Source organism: Mesoplodon densirostris, chromosome 5 (genome assembly GCF_025265405.1).
Source record: "Mesoplodon densirostris isolate mMesDen1 chromosome 5, mMesDen1 primary haplotype, whole genome shotgun sequence".
Lineage (NCBI taxonomy): Eukaryota > Metazoa > Chordata > Mammalia > Artiodactyla > Ziphiidae > Mesoplodon > Mesoplodon densirostris.
The window spans coordinates 115,552,583-115,573,563 of NC_082665.1; the positions used below are offsets into that span (position 1 = coordinate 115,552,583).

At 51.4% G+C, this 20,981-nt stretch overlaps 1 protein-coding gene across 1 annotated transcript; it reads right to left on the reverse strand.

Moving 5' to 3' along the window:
• Nucleotides 1-15,420: 15,420 nt before the first annotated feature.
• On the reverse strand, nucleotides 15,421-17,064 carry CPN2 (carboxypeptidase N subunit 2). The gene has a single exon (XM_060100138.1). It carries the CDS (start codon nucleotides 17,062-17,064, stop codon nucleotides 15,421-15,423), a length of 1,644 nt encoding a protein of 547 aa, XP_059956121.1.
• Nucleotides 17,065-20,981: the final 3,917 nt, after the last annotated feature.

Genomic DNA, 20,981 nt, shown 5'->3' on the forward strand with positions numbered 1-20,981 from the left:
CCCTACCTTCCCTCCGGAGGCTGAGTACCCCGGGTGGGCACCGGGCACACTGCTTGCTACTCATGGAGCACCCCGCAAATGTGCATCCAACGAAACCCAGCAAGTAAGAGAGATGTTTGGGGGCATCAGAAATGAATTCCCAAGTGAGAGAAATATTTGAGCTACAGCTCTAAAGATGTAAAATATGTTTTTAAAATAAATGAAGTATTGGTGAGAATGTGTCCATTTAAAGCTTTAAGGTTTTATGAATTGGTCACCTTAGACCATGGTCTCTTATTACGGTACTTGCTGTGGAGTAAACAAATGAAAAGACATAAAGGGACCCAACGGCAATGATCCCCCTTCAGCTTTTCAGCTCAGTGGCCTCATGCAACTACCAAGGGATACTCATTTCTACTTCTCACACTGTGACTTTAGCTTGTCCTCCAACAAAAGGCAGCCGCCTTCTCAGGGAGCATCACGTCCTCCCTCCCCACTCCCTCCTGGGGCTCTGCAGGGCCCCAGGCAGCCGCCCAGCCCAGGCCCCCCACCCCAGGCTGAATCCCTGGAGCCACCTCCCCAGGGCCCCAAACACAGAATTGCCCCTCTGTTGCCCTGACCAGACATCTGGCCTCTGCCTCTGGGTGAGCACTTCCTTCCCCGGAGGGCCCTCCAGGCAGAGATGCCATGATACAGACCTCACCAGGAGTGCTTTCCAGTTTTCAGAGCATTTCCTCCTGCCTCGTGTCCTCGATCTCCACAGGGTCATTGAGGCAGACCCGGCAGGGGTGACAAGGCCCATGGGATACAAGGAAGTGGCCTCGCCAGGACTCTGACCTGGGCTTCTGGCTGCACACCACGGGCCCCTCACCCTGCTTGGGCCACTGTCAGCCAGGCCGCTGCTAACCACCGTGGTGGGTCCTGCTGTCTGTCCCTGGCATGGACTGAACCATCCACAGACGTCCGAGCTTCTCAGTAACCATGTCAGTTAGCCCCTAGCACCCAGGACATTTCTGGACCTCCTTGACCCACAGTGTCCGTTAAGAAAACAAAGCTCAGATAAATTAAATAGGATTAGACTGGTACTTCTGTTGCCGAAAGACACACACACAACACAAACAAACCAAGAAGACAAACAAAAAACCTTTAGCATATATTCCCCAAGCCAATTACAAAGAACCATTTTTGGATTACTTGCTGTTTGGGATTATTTGTGTTCCCTTGCCCTGTACCCCACCCCCCGCAAAAAAAAAAAAAAGAATGAATCCAGTTAGCTGTGCTATGTCTATTTCACAAATGTCTGCTTATATAAATATTTAGGGGGTACAAGCATGTGTCCCGTGCACGCACACACACACCTCTCTCTGGATAAAGAGGTCTCAGGGTTAGGATGCATTCTGGAATCTCTCCTTCCACACCTCCCACGTCTGGTCACTGTCTTTGAGGCTGACATTCCTCAAGTTGAGGAATGGGCAGGCAGAAGGCCGCAGGCTGTGCGCCAGCCAGGTCAGCTTACGGCGAGCTGTCAGCCCGTTTCTGACGCCCCAGCTAGGCCATAAATAACCGCAATGAAACTGCGGCAGGCCTCTGGGGCCCCCGCAAGGCGCTCCCCTCCATCAATCTCCCCTAATGACTGCTTGGCATTCAGGCTTCCGCCCGTGACCCGACCCCGGCCCCAAGCATTCTTTGGGGTGCAGCGTCCTTCCCAGGCATAGAATAGGTCAGCCGGGAGCACACAGCTTTGAGAGGTCCTCGCATCCTGCCAATATACTTTATGGATGCTAGAGACAGGCAGGAAAACTCTCATCACTCAATAAAGCCCCTCCTTCCGAGATGGGCTCCGGAGAACAGAGCTACAGCCACCATCCACGTGGTCGATCTGGTCATGGTAGATTCTAAAGTGCAAGTGAGCCCACACAGCTACAGCTTCCCTCACCATGGAACTGTAACTCTACGGGGAAAAGCTGGCCTTTGTGCTCTTTGCAATGTGGGTGGGCAACAGCCAGAGGATACTGCTGCTCAGCTGTTTACACTTCTTTTGTCCTGTCCTCAAGTGGCAATTATCTTTTATTCTTGCCTTTTGTTCTTAAGCCTGATTTGCCTCAACTATCTCACCACCCTAAAAACATCAACCTAGGGCATATATCCAGAAGAGACAAAAACTTGAATTCAAAAAGATACATGTACCCCTATGTTCACAGCAGCACTATTTACAATAGCCAAGACATGGAAGCAACCTAAATGTCCATCGACAGATGAACGTATAAAGAAGATGTGGTGCGTATATACAATGGAATTTTACTCAGCCATAAAAAAGAATGAAATAATGCCATTTGCAGCAACATGGATGGACCTAGAGATTATCATACTAAGTGAAGTAAGTCAGAGAAAGACAAATACATATGATATCATTTATATGTATCACTTCTAAAAAAGTGATACAAATGAACCTATTTACAAAACAGAAACAGACGCACAGGCAGAAAACAAACTTATGGTGACCAAAAGAGAAAGAGGGTGGGGGAGGGATAAATGAAGAGTTTGAGATTAACAGATACACACTACTATATATAATATAGACAAACAACAATGTCCTACTGTATAGCATAGAGAACTATATTCAATATCTTGTAATAATCTATAATGGAAAAGAATCTGAAAAAGAATATATATATACCTATATATGTATGCATGTATAACTGAATCACTTTGCTGTACACCGGAAACATTGTAAATCAACTATACTTCAGTTAAAAAAAAAATCCACCTAAAATTACCTACCTGCCCCACCTCCTCTCTCTTTCTCGCTGGCACGACCCTCAACCTTTCTCCTTAGATTTTAGGATTGAATTTACAGAAGTAAAATGCTCCTAGGATTCCACCCTACCATCTCATTAAACAGCCTGTGTGTCTCATCAGCAACCTTATAATAGAATTTTTTTTTTTTTTTTGCGGTACGCGGGCCTCTCACTGTTGTGGCCTCTCCCGTTGCGGGGCACAGGCTCCGGACGCGCAGGCTCAGCGGCCATGGCTCACGGGCCCAGCTGCTCCACGGCATGTGGGATCTTCCCGGACCGGGGCACGAACCCGTGTCCCCTGCATCGGCAGGCGGACTCCCAACCACTGTGCCACCAGGGAAGCCCTTATAATAGAATTTTAATCATATATCTCTAGATAAGAAATGACAAATGACAACTAAAAAGTGCATTCTCTCCGTATGCAAACGCCACCACATCAGGCTTCAGTGACCACTGCGGGATGCTGTCTTACAAGTCAACCCCCCTCATGAATACATGGGAAACTGAGGCCCTGTGGTCACAGGACCCAGTGGAGGACTCAGGTCTCCTAGGGTCTTGTGCACTTGAGGGCAGGGGTAACCAGAACCAGCTCCTTCCCCCAGTGGATAGAGAGTAAACACAGCAAAACCACACCTTAGCCCAGCGCCAGGCTCACAGGAGGACCCAACTGTAGTGGACAATGGCAATGCTCCCAGATCCCCAGGGCCACCTTCACTGGTCCCGTGCACCCTTCCCCAGCCTCTGCGTGCTTTCACCCCTGACCAAGGCACCTGTGACTCTTTGCAGAGCTGTCCTCCCACCACTGGGGCCAGCTAGGGTGAACTGGGAAATAATTTACACTCCAGAGCTTTCTTGCGGGCCGGGGCCGGGGCTGGGGCTGGTTCTCTGTCTGAGGTCGCATACTGCTAGACTTCCCACCACGTCCCTGTCATCTTCTCCCACTCTCTTACCAGCCTCTCCCAGGATCACTTCCCGATGAGAAATCACCCGCATCTGGACCCTCACCTCAAGGTCTGCTTCTGGGGAGCCTGACCAAAGACACCAGGCAACATCCGGGGACGAGTGAAGGCATCGAGCCTCCAGAGAAGCGGCTGAAGGAGGCGGCAGTAGGAGTGGCACTGAAGTGTCCGGTGGGCTGACGCCGGGATTAACCAAAAGTCACCAGGAGCCTCCACTGAAAACAGCTCCCGTAGGCTCTGGCCCCGACAGGAGCACATCCACCAGCACAGGCGCTCTTTCAACATTCCCAGGGACACTGTGAGCTCAGAGCCCTCATGAAGGACCATTCTGGATTGACTCATCTTCTGGATAACTGAGCACACGCCCTGTTAATTGATAAAACGTTTAACATTTACACACCTTAGAGTTCGCAGCCGCTGCTGTGAACAGGGGGCTCACAGCAGTCGCCTTCATCCGGGCCCTTTCTCAGCGGCAGCTTCCGGGTTCGGTGGGCTTTCCATCCTCCGCCATCCTCGTGCCCACTTCCGGAAGTGGGGGTGGATGGGAGGTGGGGGTGGGAGCTGCTGGGTAAATGCTCCGCCTCCTAGAGTCGTTCTGGATGCTTCTCAGGCAGTCCTTCTGGAGTCAGCCCCGTTACCCAGAGCAGCTTCCGCAGTCATCCGTATGTTGGTTTTTCCTCCTTCCCTGTCGCATGCGCCTGCCTCCTGGGATCACCTCCCAATTAGACTGCAGCCAAGCCCTTGTCCCAAGCTCTGCTTTCAGGGGACCGCAAATCAAGCCAGTGTTGTACGTCACGTGGACTTTTCCAGGCAGCTCGGGTCATCATTATCCACCAGGGCTTATTATTTACCTCCAGCTCTGCGCTGGAATACATGTTGCCTTGGGAGCTACCCAAGTGCCCGCCAGTAAATGGCCCAGCTGCTCCTCTTCGGGAATTCGTGTTTGATTCTGCCATTTTTGTGTCTCTTTGTTTGTTGCTAGCAAGTCTCCAGCAGGACCGCCACCCTCCTCCCAGTTTACGATTTTTGCCTTTAATCTACTACAGTCTGGAAACCATATGACCAAACGTGATGGACTTGTGTCTAACGTAAAAGTGAACAGACCCTGAGCGCAGGAATGCTTCTTTGAGCAAATGCACGCACTTTCATCCAAGGCACTGGAAACTTATTTTGGCTGCTCGTGAGACATTTTTCTTTTTCCTGGTTAGAGCTCTAATTTGGAGAGTGTAGAGGTTGGATAGTGAAATTCTGTATGAACGAGTTCTTCTATTTCAATTTAAATAGACGACGTGTTTGTGGGCAAAGGCAGTGGATCTAATAATACTTATTGCAAACGCCTTAAGGCAGCGGTCCCCAACCTTTTTGGCACCAGGGACCAGTTTCGTGGGAAGACAATTTTTACCAGGGGGGGCGGAGCGGGGGGCGTTAGGAAGGGGTTGGGGGGTGGGAGGTGGCTCAGGCGGTAATGTGAGCGATGGGGAGCCATGGGGAGCGGCAGATGAAGCTTTGCTCCCGCCTCACGCTCGCTTCCTGCTGTGTGGCCTGGTTCCTAACAGGCTGCGGCCCAGGCCGGGACCCCTGCCCTAAGTCTTCGGCCTGCTGTTTATTAGGATGTGCTAACTCCACAAATGCAAGTTTTAAGACTCTGAGGGTGTTCACAAGTTTGCCAGCTTCACAGATGCCAAAAGTATGATGTCTGACACACAGATTTTGGAGCAAAAGTAGAATCCAACCAGGGATTGAATAAAAATCTCCTTGTTCAGCCTCCTAGGGTTCAGTCTAACCCCTTTCCTCTCCCAAGAAGCCGTATGTCCCCTCCTGTGGGCAGGAGAAGGTGTGTGCCCACACTGGCTTCAGGTAACTCCATGGGATTCCTCCCATGGGAAGAGTTCTGTTCTGGGCTCGCCTCTCTCCCCGGCAACTTTCTCAGCCTCAAAGGCACCAGGGACAGCCTGTGGGTACCAAGGCTGATGGCACAGCTGGGTAAAAGCCACAAAAGAGCCACACTTCAGGGACAGGCTGAGAACACACTGCAGCAGGTGTGTCGATGGTAACCCACTGCAGCCCTGGGAGGGGCAAAGGGGAGAAACAAGGGGTCAGTGAGCTGAGTGTTTTCTGTGCTGCTGAGAACGGGGGTGGCAAAAACATGTGGGTGGTGTTAGCGGAAAGGTTGATCGGGAGAGAGGGAGGCCTTGGCTCTAGAACCTCCCGGGACATGCAGTGAATGGTGAATGGGAGATTCCTTCTTGGATGGGCTCAGCCCCACAGCGTGACAGTGTGCTCCCTGCTGGAGAGGGACTAAATCTAGGCAGAGGGAAGCATATCCCATGGGGCCTCCGTCCCCAATCAAGCCATGGTTTTGAAGACCGCAAAGATTGGTGTTCTGGCCAAGGTGGCAGTGACAGGAGGGCTAAAGTTTGAGGGTCACGGTTGCTCAGAGGACATCAGGGTTGATGAAGTGCCATCACAGGGGTGGTCACTATGTGTGGCTTGAGGTCCGGAGTTCGCACAGGGGAGGCTGACAAGGATGTGACTGCAGGCAGGCGGGAGGCCAGGTGGTTGTCGGGTGGTCAGCAGGGCTGGCGCTTGATGTGCCTGAGGATGGTGAAGCCTCAGCGAGACCCGCTGTCCCTCTGAGATGCTGACAGCTGCATCCACCTGGGAATCCTCTGGGGCCATCTGGGAAGGAACCTCATGGATTAGAGCTTCGATGGGGATACAGAAGTCCCTTGAGGCAAGCTCACCACTGCAATGTGTGCAAGGAGAGACTCCTCAAATTTGGCAAGAGAAGAAAACACGCCACCTCTAAAGAGGTGATTGAATTGGCTCCCACGCTGAAATCTGTGAATTTCCCAAATCCATGATTCCCCAAGGCAGAGGTGAAATCTGATTATGAGAAACGATCAACTTCTTGGTTAAGAGCGATTTGGCTGAACCACGGAACTGGCAGGAGTTCAGACCCGGACCCCTGCTTCTGGGGGAGGGGCACTGCAGAACTGGACGGGGAGTGTCCCGGCAGCCACTCGGCTCCTGGGTTCCTAGGACCTGAGGTCACCCCAACCCCGACCCTCTCACCTTTACCCAATTTCTGTTGATGAGACTCCTGTGCAACCCCTGTCCCCCACTGGTGGTACCTTCAGCCCCTACCAAAGACACTAGTGAACCCCCACCCACCACAAATACTGACCCCCACTCTGGCACCCCCATCTCCTGGGCCCCCAGCCCCTGGCTGCTTTCCTGTAGCCCCTCCCCAGGCCCCTCCCTGTCAACGCTGATGGTGCCTTCCTGCCCTGACCTGGCCCTGTCCCTGCCCCTGCCCCTGCCCTCTGCTGCCCCAGAGGATGCATCTTAACCTTCCTCCTCGTACCCTCCCTCCCCTCCTCCTCCGAATGCCATAGGGGACAAAATTATCTATATTTTGTAGAGAGAACTCTATATTAGTAGGGGATGCAGGCTGGGTCCCTGTTGCTTGTATAAATTATACAGACCATGAAAAACAAAGCTGAGTTTCCTCCTGTGTGCTGGACTGGCCCAAAGAAGACAGAACATGGGAGCCACCCAGGAAGGTCGCTCTCCAAATTCATCACTTCCAGCTCAAGGAGTTTCCAGAAAAACAGTTCAGTCCCGTTGTGCTGAATGTTCAGTTCAACATGGGACACTAGATTGTCCCGAATCCTGAGGGGTGGTATCCAATCCTGGTCTCTGCTAGCAGAAGGGCTTCAGTGGGACAGTCTCTGAAAAGCTTTCCTGGGAAGGGCAAAGATCTCTCTCAACCATGGACACAAAAGTCAGCTGGAACCTGGTCCCTTGAGCAGGAAGAAAATGTCAGTATTATTCCAGAACAGTTTCTCTAATTAGCAAGGTCATCAAACTGTCTCTTCTCCTCATTCCTTTGTCATTCTCAGGACTAAGTTTCTGCTTCTGCAGCTGACAAGATGAGGCCCCATGAAGCTCTAGCAGCCTGAGTACACCAGCCTTCCAGACCATCAGCACACCTGCTTCAAAGGCCTTATAGGCAAATGCCACCTTTTTCAGCCTCGCAGGGTCATTAGTGCTCCCCACTCAACAAAAGGAATGTCTTTGACCATGAAGGATCTCTCTATGAAGGCTGACCCCAGAGTCTCTGGAATTCCTATGAAATCCAGCTTGACGAGGAAAGCCTGGCAAGGCTGTTGTTGGGATAATCCATCCTACAGGAGTAGAACCAAAGCACACAGGCAGGCCAGCCACATAGTTTGAGGAAGAAATAAAACGACCCCTGGTGTCAGCCATGGAGGGAACCTATCAGATGACGGCATCAGGAAAATGGCTTCTCTATCTACCAGGGGGGCCTCTGGCCCAGAGCCCAGCCCTGCGGGAAGGCAGTCAGGTCTACACTCCACACTTGTGGTCCATCCACAGCAGGAGGAGGACACATCCTTCATGAGGGCTCCCAACCATGGTTTCTATGAAGACCACACCCTGCGAGAAGCAGCTGCTTATGAGAAGTTGTGACTGGGGAGGGTTACACTGGAGCTGGGATGACTAAAGGGCTGGGATGATTGAGGAGATGGGAAAGCTGCTTCCACTTCTGAAGGTCACTGTAGGGACAGGAGTGTCCACTTGGCCAGGCCAGCGGGGAGGCCCTTTTGGACGGTTGGAGCTGCCCAGGGAAGGTGGGCTGTGTCAGGAGAGAGTGAGCTGACCATCACTGGTCACGACCAGTAGGCAGTTCCTGAGGGGCCAGCCTGGAAGGCCCCGATGGCACTCTGCATGTCAAGGGCCCAAGGACCCAGAGCTCTGAGAGCTTAGACTCTGGCTGGACCGTCCTGCAGGTGCCCAGTACCCCCAAGGCCAGGTGAGCCTACCTTGGAGGGCCGGGGCAGGAGGTGAGACCTTCCACACACCCACTTGAAGAGGACATCAGTGCTCAAAATTTTCAGCCCCTGGTTACCAGATGAAGATTCAGAGGCCCAGGGAGGGCAAGTAACTTGCTCACAATCGCAGAGCAAGGTTGAGACAGAGTGGACGCCACAAATGAGGCTTCCTGATCTCTTCTGTCTCTCCAAAGGCAACTTGACTCTCTACTCCCTTTGACAAAGCTCCTCTGCAACAGGGAAGTGAGAGGTACCATCACACGGTGTGGGAAAGGGGGTCACAGTCTCTGCCTGTGGGGAAAATGTGCCAGGAAATAACTTCAAGACCTCCACTGACAGAGACTGTGGTGGTTCATTTTACGTGTCAACTTGACTGGATTAAGGGATGCCCAGATAGCTGGTAAAACACTGTTTCTGGGTGTGTCTATGAGGATGTTTCCAGAAGAGATTAACATTTGAATCCATAGACTGGGTAAAGATGGCCCTCACCAATGCAGGTGGGCACCATCCAATCCACTGAGGGCCTGAGCGGAACATAAAGGTAGAGGGAGGGCCAATTTGCCCTTTCGCTTGAGTTGGGACATCTGTCTTCTCCTGCCTTTGGACATCAGAGCTCCTGGTTCTCCGGCCTTCGGACTCTGAAGCTTATAGACAGCAAATCATGGGATCTCTCAGCCTCCATAATTGCGTGAGCCAATTCCTGTAATAAGTCTCCCTTCTCTCTCTCTCTCTCTCTCTCTCTCTCTCTGTATATATATTTCCTCCTGGTTCTGTTTCTCTGGAGACCTTGACATCTAGCTTTTGCTCCTTCTGTTACTTTGGAACAGTGGAGCTCATCACCAGCAGACCCAACACCGCTTTTAAAGCAAATAAATCTTAACACCCCCTTCAGTCTCCTGAAACAAATTTCACAGATATCATCAGATCTCAAAGAGAATTTAAAAATTAAATGTTCTGACATAAGCTAGAAACAAAAGGCAGTTTATAATAAAATAATATTCATTTTTGTGTGTAAATGCTTGGATAAGACCTCACCAGAGACTTGAAGTAGTTAGAGGCCTTCACCTACTAGATACTGAGTCAAGGATGAATTTAAGAGAAATTGCTTTTCCTCTATACGCGACTTCTTGAAATAAGAGTTAAGCATTGCCAAGGGGGATTTTTTTCCAAAATCCTGAACAACTCTGAATAAAATTCCAAAGAAAATAAAGCACAGTCTTCCCAGAATATATATATATACTAAGGGGCAGTCCTGGAAAAAGTGTGCAGACAACAAGGCAGAGACCACAACTGTGAGTGTATATGAACAGAGATCATCACTGGCAGGATTTCACCCACAGCAGTGTCTGGAGGTCTGTTTGGAAGCCATGGGAGACGCAAGACAACCCACCGTCGTCCAGGATTGTCCCCCCACCCTCCCCATGCAGAACATCACTGGGACAAATCTGAACGCCCGGCATGTCTAAACGCCACGAGGTGGAGGTGCACTCGGGACCTCAGCCTCCGCTCCAACAGCTCCCTGGGCCCGGGCACGTTCCAGAATCGCAGGAAACAGAAGCTCGGCAGGAGCTGCCAGCCGGGAAGCATCCATGTGGTCGTGTTGTCCCTTCTGGAGCTCCCTGGTTGTGACTTCCCGGAAAGCCGTTCTCCCAGTTGGCCACGCGGGGGCGCCCTGAGACCCAGAATCGGAACCTTTGCAGGTTTGTGAGATGTTGAACTGTCTACGGATGCAAGACATGGAGGCAGGCCGAAAACAGTGTGAGAAAGAATTCCTTACTGCACTAGTATTGTGCGAAATTGTCTACCTGTGGCAGCACCATCCACTTTTCCAGTATCCACTGTTAGCACTGAATAATTTTGTAAATGGCGTTTCCAATCCTCCCAATAATATAATCTTGATATATAAGCAGCAGTGTCAACATCTTCCCAGAAACACCAATGAATACGGGTGAAACAAGTGCAATGGCCAAGAGATTGGCCAGTTCTTGCCTCCCTCCGCACACACACACACACATCCACACTTCTCTAGGAGTAATAATAATAAGAGAGAACATTTTTGAGAACTTACCACGTCTCATTGTTTTCGGTTCTTTCCATGAATGAATATTTTATCTTCACCAGTAGCGCTGTGAGGTGGGTACTATTATCCCCATGATAAACAGCACGGATGAGAAAACTGAGGTGCAAAGGGTTTCAGTAACTTGCCCAAGGTTGCCTTGCTAGCAAGTGGCGGGGAAATCACTGAAGAACTGTGGAACATTTCAGGCATCAGGGCAAGGACTCCCATCTGCTGTAAGGAGGTGCTTTGGAGGAACTTAGCCACCCTCGCGCTGCAAGAAAACAAGCCAGCATGCACTCAGCTTATTGTTTCTCCAAAATCTGAGAACACTGAGGATGATAAAATAAAACCAACAAGCAAAAAAACAAACAAACAAAAAAAAACCTATGAGATATTTTGGGACACAGTGTTGTGGCTTATTTTGTTCATGAATTCATCCCAAGCATTACACCAGGTGGGTGTGATAAGGTGAGCATTTGCTCCACAACCCTGGGGCAGCTACAGATAGTGGGAAGATCTAGAACTGGACAAAATCGAGTCCTGAGTTTCCAATCCTGGCTGAGCATTAGAATCACTGGGGGTGTTGTGTGTGTGTGTGTGTGTGTGTGTGTGTGTGTGTGTGTGTTTAAACTGATATCTGGGTCTCCCTAGGCCAGTTGAATCATCATCTCTGGAAGTGGGGCCTGTTGTCTTTTTTAATTTCCCCCAGGTGATTCTAGGATTTAGTCCGCATTGAGAACCAACCTCCTTTGGCCCAGAGAGGAGCCATGATTTGCTAAAAGCCCAATGTTAAGGAAGGGGGAGCCACGTGTCCTGATTTCTTTCCAGAACCCATCAAAAGCTCTACTGCTGCCCCAGACTGGGACCACCTCACAAGGAAACAGGCAGCAGGACCGAGGGCCCTGGGTGCACAGCACACTCAGAACTGCCTCTTTGTCTGCTTACCTCGGTCTGGGGGGATGCTCAGCGCCCCCTGCTTCCTGTCAGCTCCAACCTGAAGACTCTAGCAGCCCTCATTAGTCAGGACCTGCACCACTGCAGGCTCAGGCCTGGCCTCCCTGGCCCTGAAGAGAACCCCCGAACCCTCACCTCTGCCCCCATTGTTTCCCCACTTTCATCAGATGGTTGGGTCACCAAATAATATACCCAATTAAATAAACTACGAATCGCTTTTTTAGTATAAATATGTCCCTAGCAGCATGTATGTGCTTATTTGTGAATCTGGCAACCCTACCCAAAGAGCACAGTGACTCTGATCTCATCCAACCAACTTGAAAGGGCCAGCAAGCAGCTTGCCCTGTCAGCCGGTGCTTTTCCCCAGCACCATTCAGCACAGAGAAAAATTATTATATCTTAACCTAACAAAGAGTTATATTGGGAGGGAATATAATTAAGAAAAATGTCTGCTGGATTATCTTGTTCCTTTATCCCTGGCGGTAGACCCAAGGACTATTAGGACCAGGAGCTGTAGTTCAGACGGGCACCCATCTGATGGAGATTTGGGAAGCGCCTCCTGTGTGCTGGTGTGGTGATCCTTTCCCCAGACAGTGGATATCACAGTCTGCTGGAAGCTAGCAGCCACTGCAGCCCAGCCTTGGGCCTGAGCAGTGAAAGCACAAGCCTTGGGGGCTGGCATCACGGGACCCTCAGTCGTTCAAGGCCTCCTCCTTTCTGGGGAAGCAACGCTCCCCAACCTTGGAGGACCTGGTCAGGATTATTCTTATTTTCTTTATTTATTATTATTATTATTATTATTTTTGGTGGTACGCGGGCCTCTCACTGTTGTGGCCTCTCCCGTTGCGGAGCACAGGCTCCGGACGCGCAGGCTCAGCGGCCATGGCTCACGGGCCCAACCGCTCCACAGCACGCGGGACCCTCCCGGACCGGGGCACGAACCCACGTCCCCTGCATCGGCAGGCGGACTCTCAACCACTGCGCCACCAGGGAAGCCCAGGATTATTCTTAAACCAGATGCTTTTGGGAACTGAACCAAATGAATCTGGGAGAGTCTGTCCCTTTGGCACAGCTGCCAAACTGCCTTCCATCACCTTAGAATTTAACTGGTTTGGCGCTCAGGAAGCATGTCTTTTTAAAAGGGCGTCACTGGGGCCTCCCTGGTGGCGCAGTGGTTAAGAGTCCGCCTGCCGATGCAGGGGATACGGGTTCGTGCCCCGGTCTGGGAGGATCCCATATGCCGCGGAGCGGCTGGGCCCGTGAGCCATGGCCGCTGGGCCTGCGCGTCCAGAGCCTGTGCTCCGCAACGGGAGAGGCCACAACAGTGAGAGGCCCGCGTACCGCAAAAATAAATAAATAAATAAATAAATAAATAAATAAAAGGGCGTCACTGGACACGAGGGTGAATTTGTACTTCCTTGTCTAAAGCTGGCATCTTGCTCCTCCCTTTCCCCAAAACTGCCCCTGCCCTTGGTTGATGGCTTCACTGTCCTCCCTGCCTCCCAGGAGAGCAAATTGAGAGTCACCCCAGGTTTCTCCCTCCCCCCATCTTCCAGCCCCACCCACTGGATTCCTGACTCCCTCACCAAACCCTTTCTTTGCCTCAGGCTTGCTCGGGTCCTTGAAGAAGTGGCTGCACCAGCCAGCGGTACCTGGAGGCTCCCCTGTGCCCATAATCCAGCTTTCTAATTTCCATGGGACTAATAGGTATGAAGTGATACCTATATTGTTTGAATTTGCATTTCTGTAATTATTGCAGTCTTTTAATCCATCTGTGTATGTGCTGTTCAGATGCTGAAAACTTTTCATTCTATTTCCTTGTCATCCTTGACCTCTTAGCTCAAGCCAAGCAAGAATCCTTACTGTTTTCCCTGCCTCTTGCTCTCCTCAAACTTCACAGGCAGGAGCATGACCCTCCTCTGCATAAAGTCCTTCAGTAACAGCTGGGCATCCTTAATGAACACGTGAACTCCTCCCTGGGCCTGTCGAGGCTCCAGCTAGCTTTCCAGCCTTACTTAGCTCCCCATCTCCTCTCCCACCTGTAGCCTGTTCCAGAGGCCATGGCCCTGTCCTCACCCACTTGCCTGTCTCCATCCCTTGACTCACACGCTTCTTGCACAATCTCAAGGCCCAGGGATCAAATGCAGTTTCCCGAGGTCTGTGCTCACCCAGACCTCCACCTCCCCTGAACTCCCCAGCACCTTCTTGGTGCCCACCCCGTCTTGCTTATGTTTTCATCCCATGCATCCTTTTCTGATCTCTCCACCAGACTATGAGCTCCAGGAGGGCCTCCTGTACGTCTGATTTATTTCTCCCTCCCCTGCCCCAGCACTTCACCCAAGCCAGTCCACACTGCAGGCTGGGAAACCAGGAAGGGGGCTGGGTCATGGTTCAATCCAGGGAGACAAAGAACTTCCCTGGGCTGGAAACGGGAAAGGGGAAATGGACAGAGGGCGCTCAGAAGCACTCAGTGACTGGTTGGCCAAGAGGAGTAAGGGGAGGAGAGATTGAAGACCACTCCCAGCTCCTGGGCTTGGCGATTTGCTGGGATCCAGGAGGAGCTGGGGTCGGAGTCTGGTTTAGACGTGTTTGTGGCTGTCATGATAAAACACGGGGTTGCAGGCAGAGCAGGCAGATATCTCATCATGGAGCCAGAAACCTGAGTCCGAGATTTGGCTCAGGTTTTTGGAGATTTGAAGTCATCAGCGTAGAGGCGGCATCTGACCCCACGGGCCTGCATAGGGATTACCCAGGGAGCCTGAATGACAGCCAGCCCCAAGGAGACCAGCGCGCAAGAGGTGACTGGGTAAAACTGGGAGAGCAGCTGGGCTTGGGTAAGAGGGTGGTGTCCCCAGAACCAAGAGAGGACCATTTCAGTGAGTGAGCAGTCCGCAGAGGCCGACACTTAGAACTGAAGGACGTCGGTCCCAGCCACCCAGCTGCCTTCTCCCCCCTCTCCTCAGGGAGCAGCCATCCCGTCGGCTGAACAGGCAAAGCGTTTCCCCTCCAGAGCCCCTGTCACCTGACTTCTCCTGGAAGTGCTGGAGGGGGGCACGAACGGCATGAGTCCCCTGAACGCGGAGTCAGACCCCCGCCCCTCGTCTTTCTGGTCACCTCTGCTTTTATCCTCTCCCCTATTTGTCTTTATCAATTAAAACCACAGGGGCTTCCCTGGTGGCGCAGTGGTTGAGAGTCCGCCTGCCGATGCAGGGGACACGGGTTCGTGCCCCGGTCCAGGAGGATCCCACATGCCGCGGAGCGGCTGGGCCCGTGAGCCATGGCCGCTGAGCCTGCGCGCCCGGAGCCTGTGCTCCGCAACGGGAGAGGCCACAACAGTGAGAGGCCCGCATAAAGCAAAAAACAAAACAAAACAAAACAAAACACAGTTCCAGGCAGAGAAATAGAAACAGACATTGGATGTTAAACTGGATGTCAAGAGAGGGTGGCCTCCATTTTGTGGAAATGGAGCACTGGTAAGAGGGTATCTCAGGGTGGGGATGAGATTAGGGTGGGTATTCAATAATAGAAAAACACCAGGGGAACGGCATCAGTTTATTCTCCGGACCACGATGCAGCTTTAACGGATGCTTTGCAAAGCTTGAGGAAGGCCCTGTTAGGTCTCAGACTCAGAGACTGGGGGGATGAAGGAGGAGGGGGCGGTGGAGACTTGGGGGTCGAGCCCCCCCTCCACCACCCGGGAGATGCAGCTCCATCCCTTGCATCTGAAGAACCAAAGCTTCAGCTCCCCTCTCTGGCTCTTGCCTGGCTGGGCCCGGAGGCTGTCTGCCCAGGCTCCCAGCCCATCTGCTCTGCATCTAGGGCTCCCCTGCCAGAGCCTCGATCGACACAGTGACCCTCACAGAGCCACAGCTGGACTTCAAGTCCCACTCCCGACTGGCATTGAACGTCAGTCCCGGGGAGGCTGAGCCCTGCCTGGGAGACAGCTGGACGTTCAGCCAGCGACACCGGGCCTCATCACAAGCCAGCACCACGGTGCCCTCGGGGGTGCTGTAGATGCACCGGCCCCAGGTCGCCCTCTCCTCCATGGCCAGATCCCAGCCGCCCCCTGGCTTCCTGTCCTCTGGCCCCGGGGCCTGGAAGCCCAGGTGGTCCTGGGCGACTGGGCACACCAGCTGCTCCTCCGTCAGGGTGGGCATCACCTGACCCTTCAGGTGGGCGGGGCCCGCACAGTAGGTCTGGCTGTTGAAGAGCCAGTCGCTATACTGGTGCAGCCACCCGGAGAGATAGGCCAGGTGGCAGTCACACTGCCAGGGGTTGCCGTGCAGGGCCAGGTTGAACAGGTTGTAATTGGTGTCAAAGATGCCCTGGGGGAGCATGGTCAGGAGGTTCCTGGAGAGGCTGAGCAGCTCAAGCATGGACAGGTTCTGGAAGAGGGCTGGGTGCAGGGTCGTCAGGTTGTTGCTGCCCAGATAGAGCTTGACCAGCCCCTCGAGGCCCCTGAAGACGCCAGCCGGCAGATGGGTGAGGGCGTTGTGTGAGAGCGTGAGGGACCCGAGGCTGGACAGGTTGGCAAAGGCTCCCTCGGGGATGGTCTCCAGCTGGTTGTAGGACAGGGACAGGCTGACCAGGCCCGGGGAATGGGCGAAAAGGCTGGCGGGCAGCGTCCGCAGTGCATTGCCTTGCAAGCTCAGGAAGGTCAGATTGCCCAGGGAGGAGAAGATGGACGGGGGCAGGTGGCTGATGGTGTTGCGCTGCAGCCATAGCTTCTCCAGGCGGGAGAGCCCCGCGAATGCTTGCGAGGGCAGCTCGGAGATGGAGTTGCCATCCAGGAAGAGTTCCTGCAGGCCGCCCAGGTGGCTGAACAGCCCTTGGGGCAGGCCGGCCAGTGCGTTGTTGCTCAGCCTCAGGGTCTGCAGGCTGCAGAGGGGGGCGAACAGTTCCTCGGGCAGCTGGGCCAGGAGGTTCTGAGCGAGGTTGAGGGTCTTCAGACATCTCAGAGGCTGGAAGAGCCTCCCGGGCAGCGTCTGGAGCCGATTGCCCTGCAGCTGGAGGGACTCCAGGGCATCCATGTGCTGGAAGAGGCCCTCGGGCAGAGCCTCCAGCATGTTGAAGTTGAGGGTGAACTTGCCCAGCGAGGTCAGGTTGAAGAAGATGTCAGTGCTGAGGTTGGAGAAGGCACCGCCAGTGATCTCCAGGTCCTGGAGCCCCGGCAGCCCCCCGAAGGCATCCGGCCCGAAGTGGCACACCTGGGTGTTGAGGAAGACCACCTTGGTCAGGTTGGGACTGCCACTGAAGGTCCTGGCTCCCACCATGGTGAACGAGGTCTCCACGAAGATGATGTCTGTGGCGTGTGGCGGGATGTCCAGCGGGATGGTGGCCAGCTCCTCATCGGAACAAAACACCTCCTGGCTGAAGCAGTCACACCCCTTGGGACAGGGCTGGGTAGGCGTGGCCAGGAGCAAGAGGCAGGTCCAGCGCAGCCAGGCTCTGGGCAGCATCTCCTAGATCTGAGTGGGAAGCGAAAACAGAAGTGGCACCTTCGTCAAGGGCAGGCAGCCCGGTGACCAGCACACTGGTCAGAGAGCCAGGAGATGGGGAGCTAGTTTATGTTTTTAATCGTTGTTTTCATACCACCTCACAGCAGCCTTGCAAGGTCAAGAGGACCAGAGTTCTAACCTTCTGACAGCAAGGGTGTCTCATGGCCAGTCCACAGTCCCACCCTGCACGTTAGGGGCAGGACCAAGACCCTGGTCTCATGGACTTGACGTGTTCTTTCCAGATTGCAGAAAGAGATGGGACCAAGGCCAAAAGGCATGGAACAGGGGTATAAAAGGAGACCATGGGTACTGTGGAATTTTTAAGATAATACGTAAAATATGAGCAGATTATTCCTGAGTTGGAAATTTTTTTAACCGTAACTCTTCCTGAGTTTTCACATCTCAGCACGTTGCAGAGCCTAATTATTGGGAGATCTTACCCTCAGCTCTTTGCACCGCTGAGGCTGAGAGCAGACACAGGGACAAGACGGGCTCTTATCTTGAAATGTGTCCGCCTTCTCTTCAGTGCTGCTACCAAAATGCTCCCCATCCTGCCTGCCACCCCTATCACCAGCCTGGAGCCCACGGAACTTTCCAACGCTGTGTGGACAGGCAGGTCCCAGATGAGGGGATTCCACAGATCTGTAGGTTTTTGTTTTAAATAAGGGAAGGGGACCAAGTTTTTAGTTCACTACATATTAAATTTTTTTTAATGCCAGCATCTACCACAGGTCACGAATTGGTGACACAGCTTACAAGCACATTTTACTTACCACTCAGTCTTTTTTATGTCTGAACCACTAGCCAGCAGGTAGAAACTGAGAAATAGCACATTAAATGTTTCCAGATTTCAGGATGATTTAGGGGCATTGGGTTCACATTCCCACATAACGAGATCAACGGGGCCTTAATTGTCCCATTAGGGGGTCTGTACCCCCCCATCTCTACTGCTCCCACCCACATCATCATTTACATGGCTTCTAGTGGTTCAAGTTCCACGAGTTGGAATACCAGCTCCATCACGTTCTTGCTATGTGACCTTGGGCATGTGCTTCAATTTTCTTATCTGTAAAATGACGATAATATTAGTGCTAACCTTGTTGGGGTAATTGGAGGATTAAATGAGTAAATATAGGTAAAGTTCTTAGAACAGTGTCTGACATAGTGTGAGCAATTAATAAGCTGTGTTAACCATTGTTAAAGGTTGCAAACCACCATCATTACAGAAAAGATTGGTTGAACATCAAAAAAGTAGGAAGAACAAAATGCCCTTTAGCTAGAATATATTTAGCTTTAAAGAAAGAAGACAGACAGAAAGAAGGAAAGGCAGAAAGAAAGGGAAAATCCTCATGCAATATAATCGTAATTTTTCTCAATTTACCTGTCCTCAGCAAGAACTCAGCTGGCTCCCTGTTGGGGAATCTTGGCCCCAAGCACCCTTTGCTGCCTGCCTCTCTGCTGCTCTCTGCTGGCTGCTTCCTCCATCGCAAGATTCAGCTTCAGCCAAAAGGCTCCACGTGCAAGCACAGTGCTTACAAAAAGCCCCCTGTACCCTCTTCCCATTTAGACACTCAATAACTCAGTTTTTCCAGGAATTTTTCTGCCTAATCAATAGAGAAGGAACAATTTCTCCCTGAAAAAGCACTGCCGCTCCCTTGAGGCTCCTCTGATGGCCACATAGGTAAGCCACAGGAGGTGGATTAAATACCATGGTTGGGAAGGTCTCTAACAGTGATGGCGCTTGCTGCCACTCAGGACACACTAGGGAAAAGGACAAGCCTCCTGGTCCTGCCACCCCATAGACCAGCATTACAGAGTTCAGCTTTAGCGTGAGACTTTATTCTCTTGAGATTGCATGCACAGAATACAGATAAGAAGAAGAGGGCCTGGCTGAAGAAGGATGACGTAGCCATGGTCCTACCCATACCTGCTACCTGGGCTGTCCCTAGGCTCCTACACGAAACCCCTGGGCATCCTGACAGAAGCCTTCTCTGACTCCTGATATGTTTCTCTATCTTAGCACCTGACATCGTCCTCCAGATGATGGGTTCTCACAGCTGTCCTTTCTGAGAGAAGATGGGTGTGGTCCTCTCTACGCTCGTGTTGATTCATGATAGGGTCTGTTGAACTGAACCGTCCATGGCTGAGATGAGCAGCTTGAGAGGCAGAGCCACCCTTCCCTGGAATGATTCCAGCCTGGAGTGAATGACCGTAGCCAGGCGTGGGCACGGCCTTGAGCCCTTCCTCCTCCTTCCCCCACCGAGAGTAAGAGAGGAGCAATTCCTATTTGTAAAGTGCCATAATATTATCAACATGCCAGTCCCCTTCCTGCTAACCCCTTTGGTCCTTGGTTCTCAAAGGCAGTTTCCAGAAGAAATCCCACTAGAAGGGACATGAGGACCTTAGGGACCATCTGGCCAGCCTCATTGAGAAGGTGAGGCCAGGCCCCCAGGTGTCTGCAGTGGGGACTGGGTTAGAACCCAGATCTCCTGGTTTCCTTGATCACTCCTGCTGGGAGAGCTGGGACCAAAGCAAGAGGTGCAGGTGAAAGGAAAAGCCTCATGGGGACACTGTGCCTCAACCACCCCTGCTGTACCTCTAACTTCTAACCCACTGTCACTTGGAAATAATATGCTTTAGAAGCAATCTACAGATTCAATGCAATCCCTATCATATTACCAATGGCATTTTTTACAGAACTAGAACAAACATCTTAAAATTTGCATGGAGACACAAAGGACCCCAAATAGCCAAAGCAATCTTAGGGAAAAAAATGGAGCTGGAGGAACCAGACTCCCTGACTGCAGACTATACTACAAAGCTACAGTAATCAAGACAACATGGTACTGGCACAAAAACAGAAATATAGATCAATGGAACAGGATAGAAAGCCCAGAGATAAACCCACACACCTATGGTTAACTAATCTATGACACAGGAGGCAAGGATATACAATGGAGAAAAGGCAGTCTCTTCAACAAGTGGTGCTGGGAAAACTGGGCAGCTACATGTGAAAGAATGAAATTAGAACATTCCCTAACACCACACACAAAAATAAACTCAAAATGGATTAAAGACCTAAATGTAAGACCAGACACTATAAAACTCTTGGAGGAAAACATAGGAAGAACACTCTGACATAAATCACAGCAAGATCTTCTTTGACCCACCTCCTAGAGTAACGGAAATAAAAACAAAAATAAACAAATGGGACCTAATGAAACTTAAAAGCTTTTGCACAGCAAAGGAAACTATAAACAAGACAAAAAGACAACCCTCAGAATGGGAGAAAATATTTGCAAATGAATCAACGGACAAAGGATTAATCTCCAAAATATGTAAACAGCTCATGGAGCTCAATATTAAAAAAACAACCTAATCAAAAAATGGGCAGAAGACCTAAATAAACATTTATCCAAAGAAGACATACAGATGGCCAAGCAGCACATGAAAAGCTGCTCAACATCACTAATTATTAGAGAAGTGTTAATCAAAACTACCATGAGGTATCACCTCACACCAGTTAGAATGGGCATCATCAGAAAATCTACAAACAACAAATGCTGGAGAGGGCGTAGAGAAAAGGGAACCCTCTTGCACTGTTGGTGGGAATGTAAATTGATACAGCCACTATGGAGAACAGTATGGAGGGTCCTTAAAAAGCTAAAAGTAGAACTACCATATGATCCAGCATATACACAGAGAAAAACATAATTCAAAAAGACACATGCACCCCAATGTTCATTGCAGCACTATTTACAATAGCCAGGTCATGGAAGCAACCTAAATGCCCATCAACAGACGAATGGATAAAGAAGATGTGGTACATATATACAATGGAATATTACTCAGCCATAAAAAGGAATGAAATTGGGTCA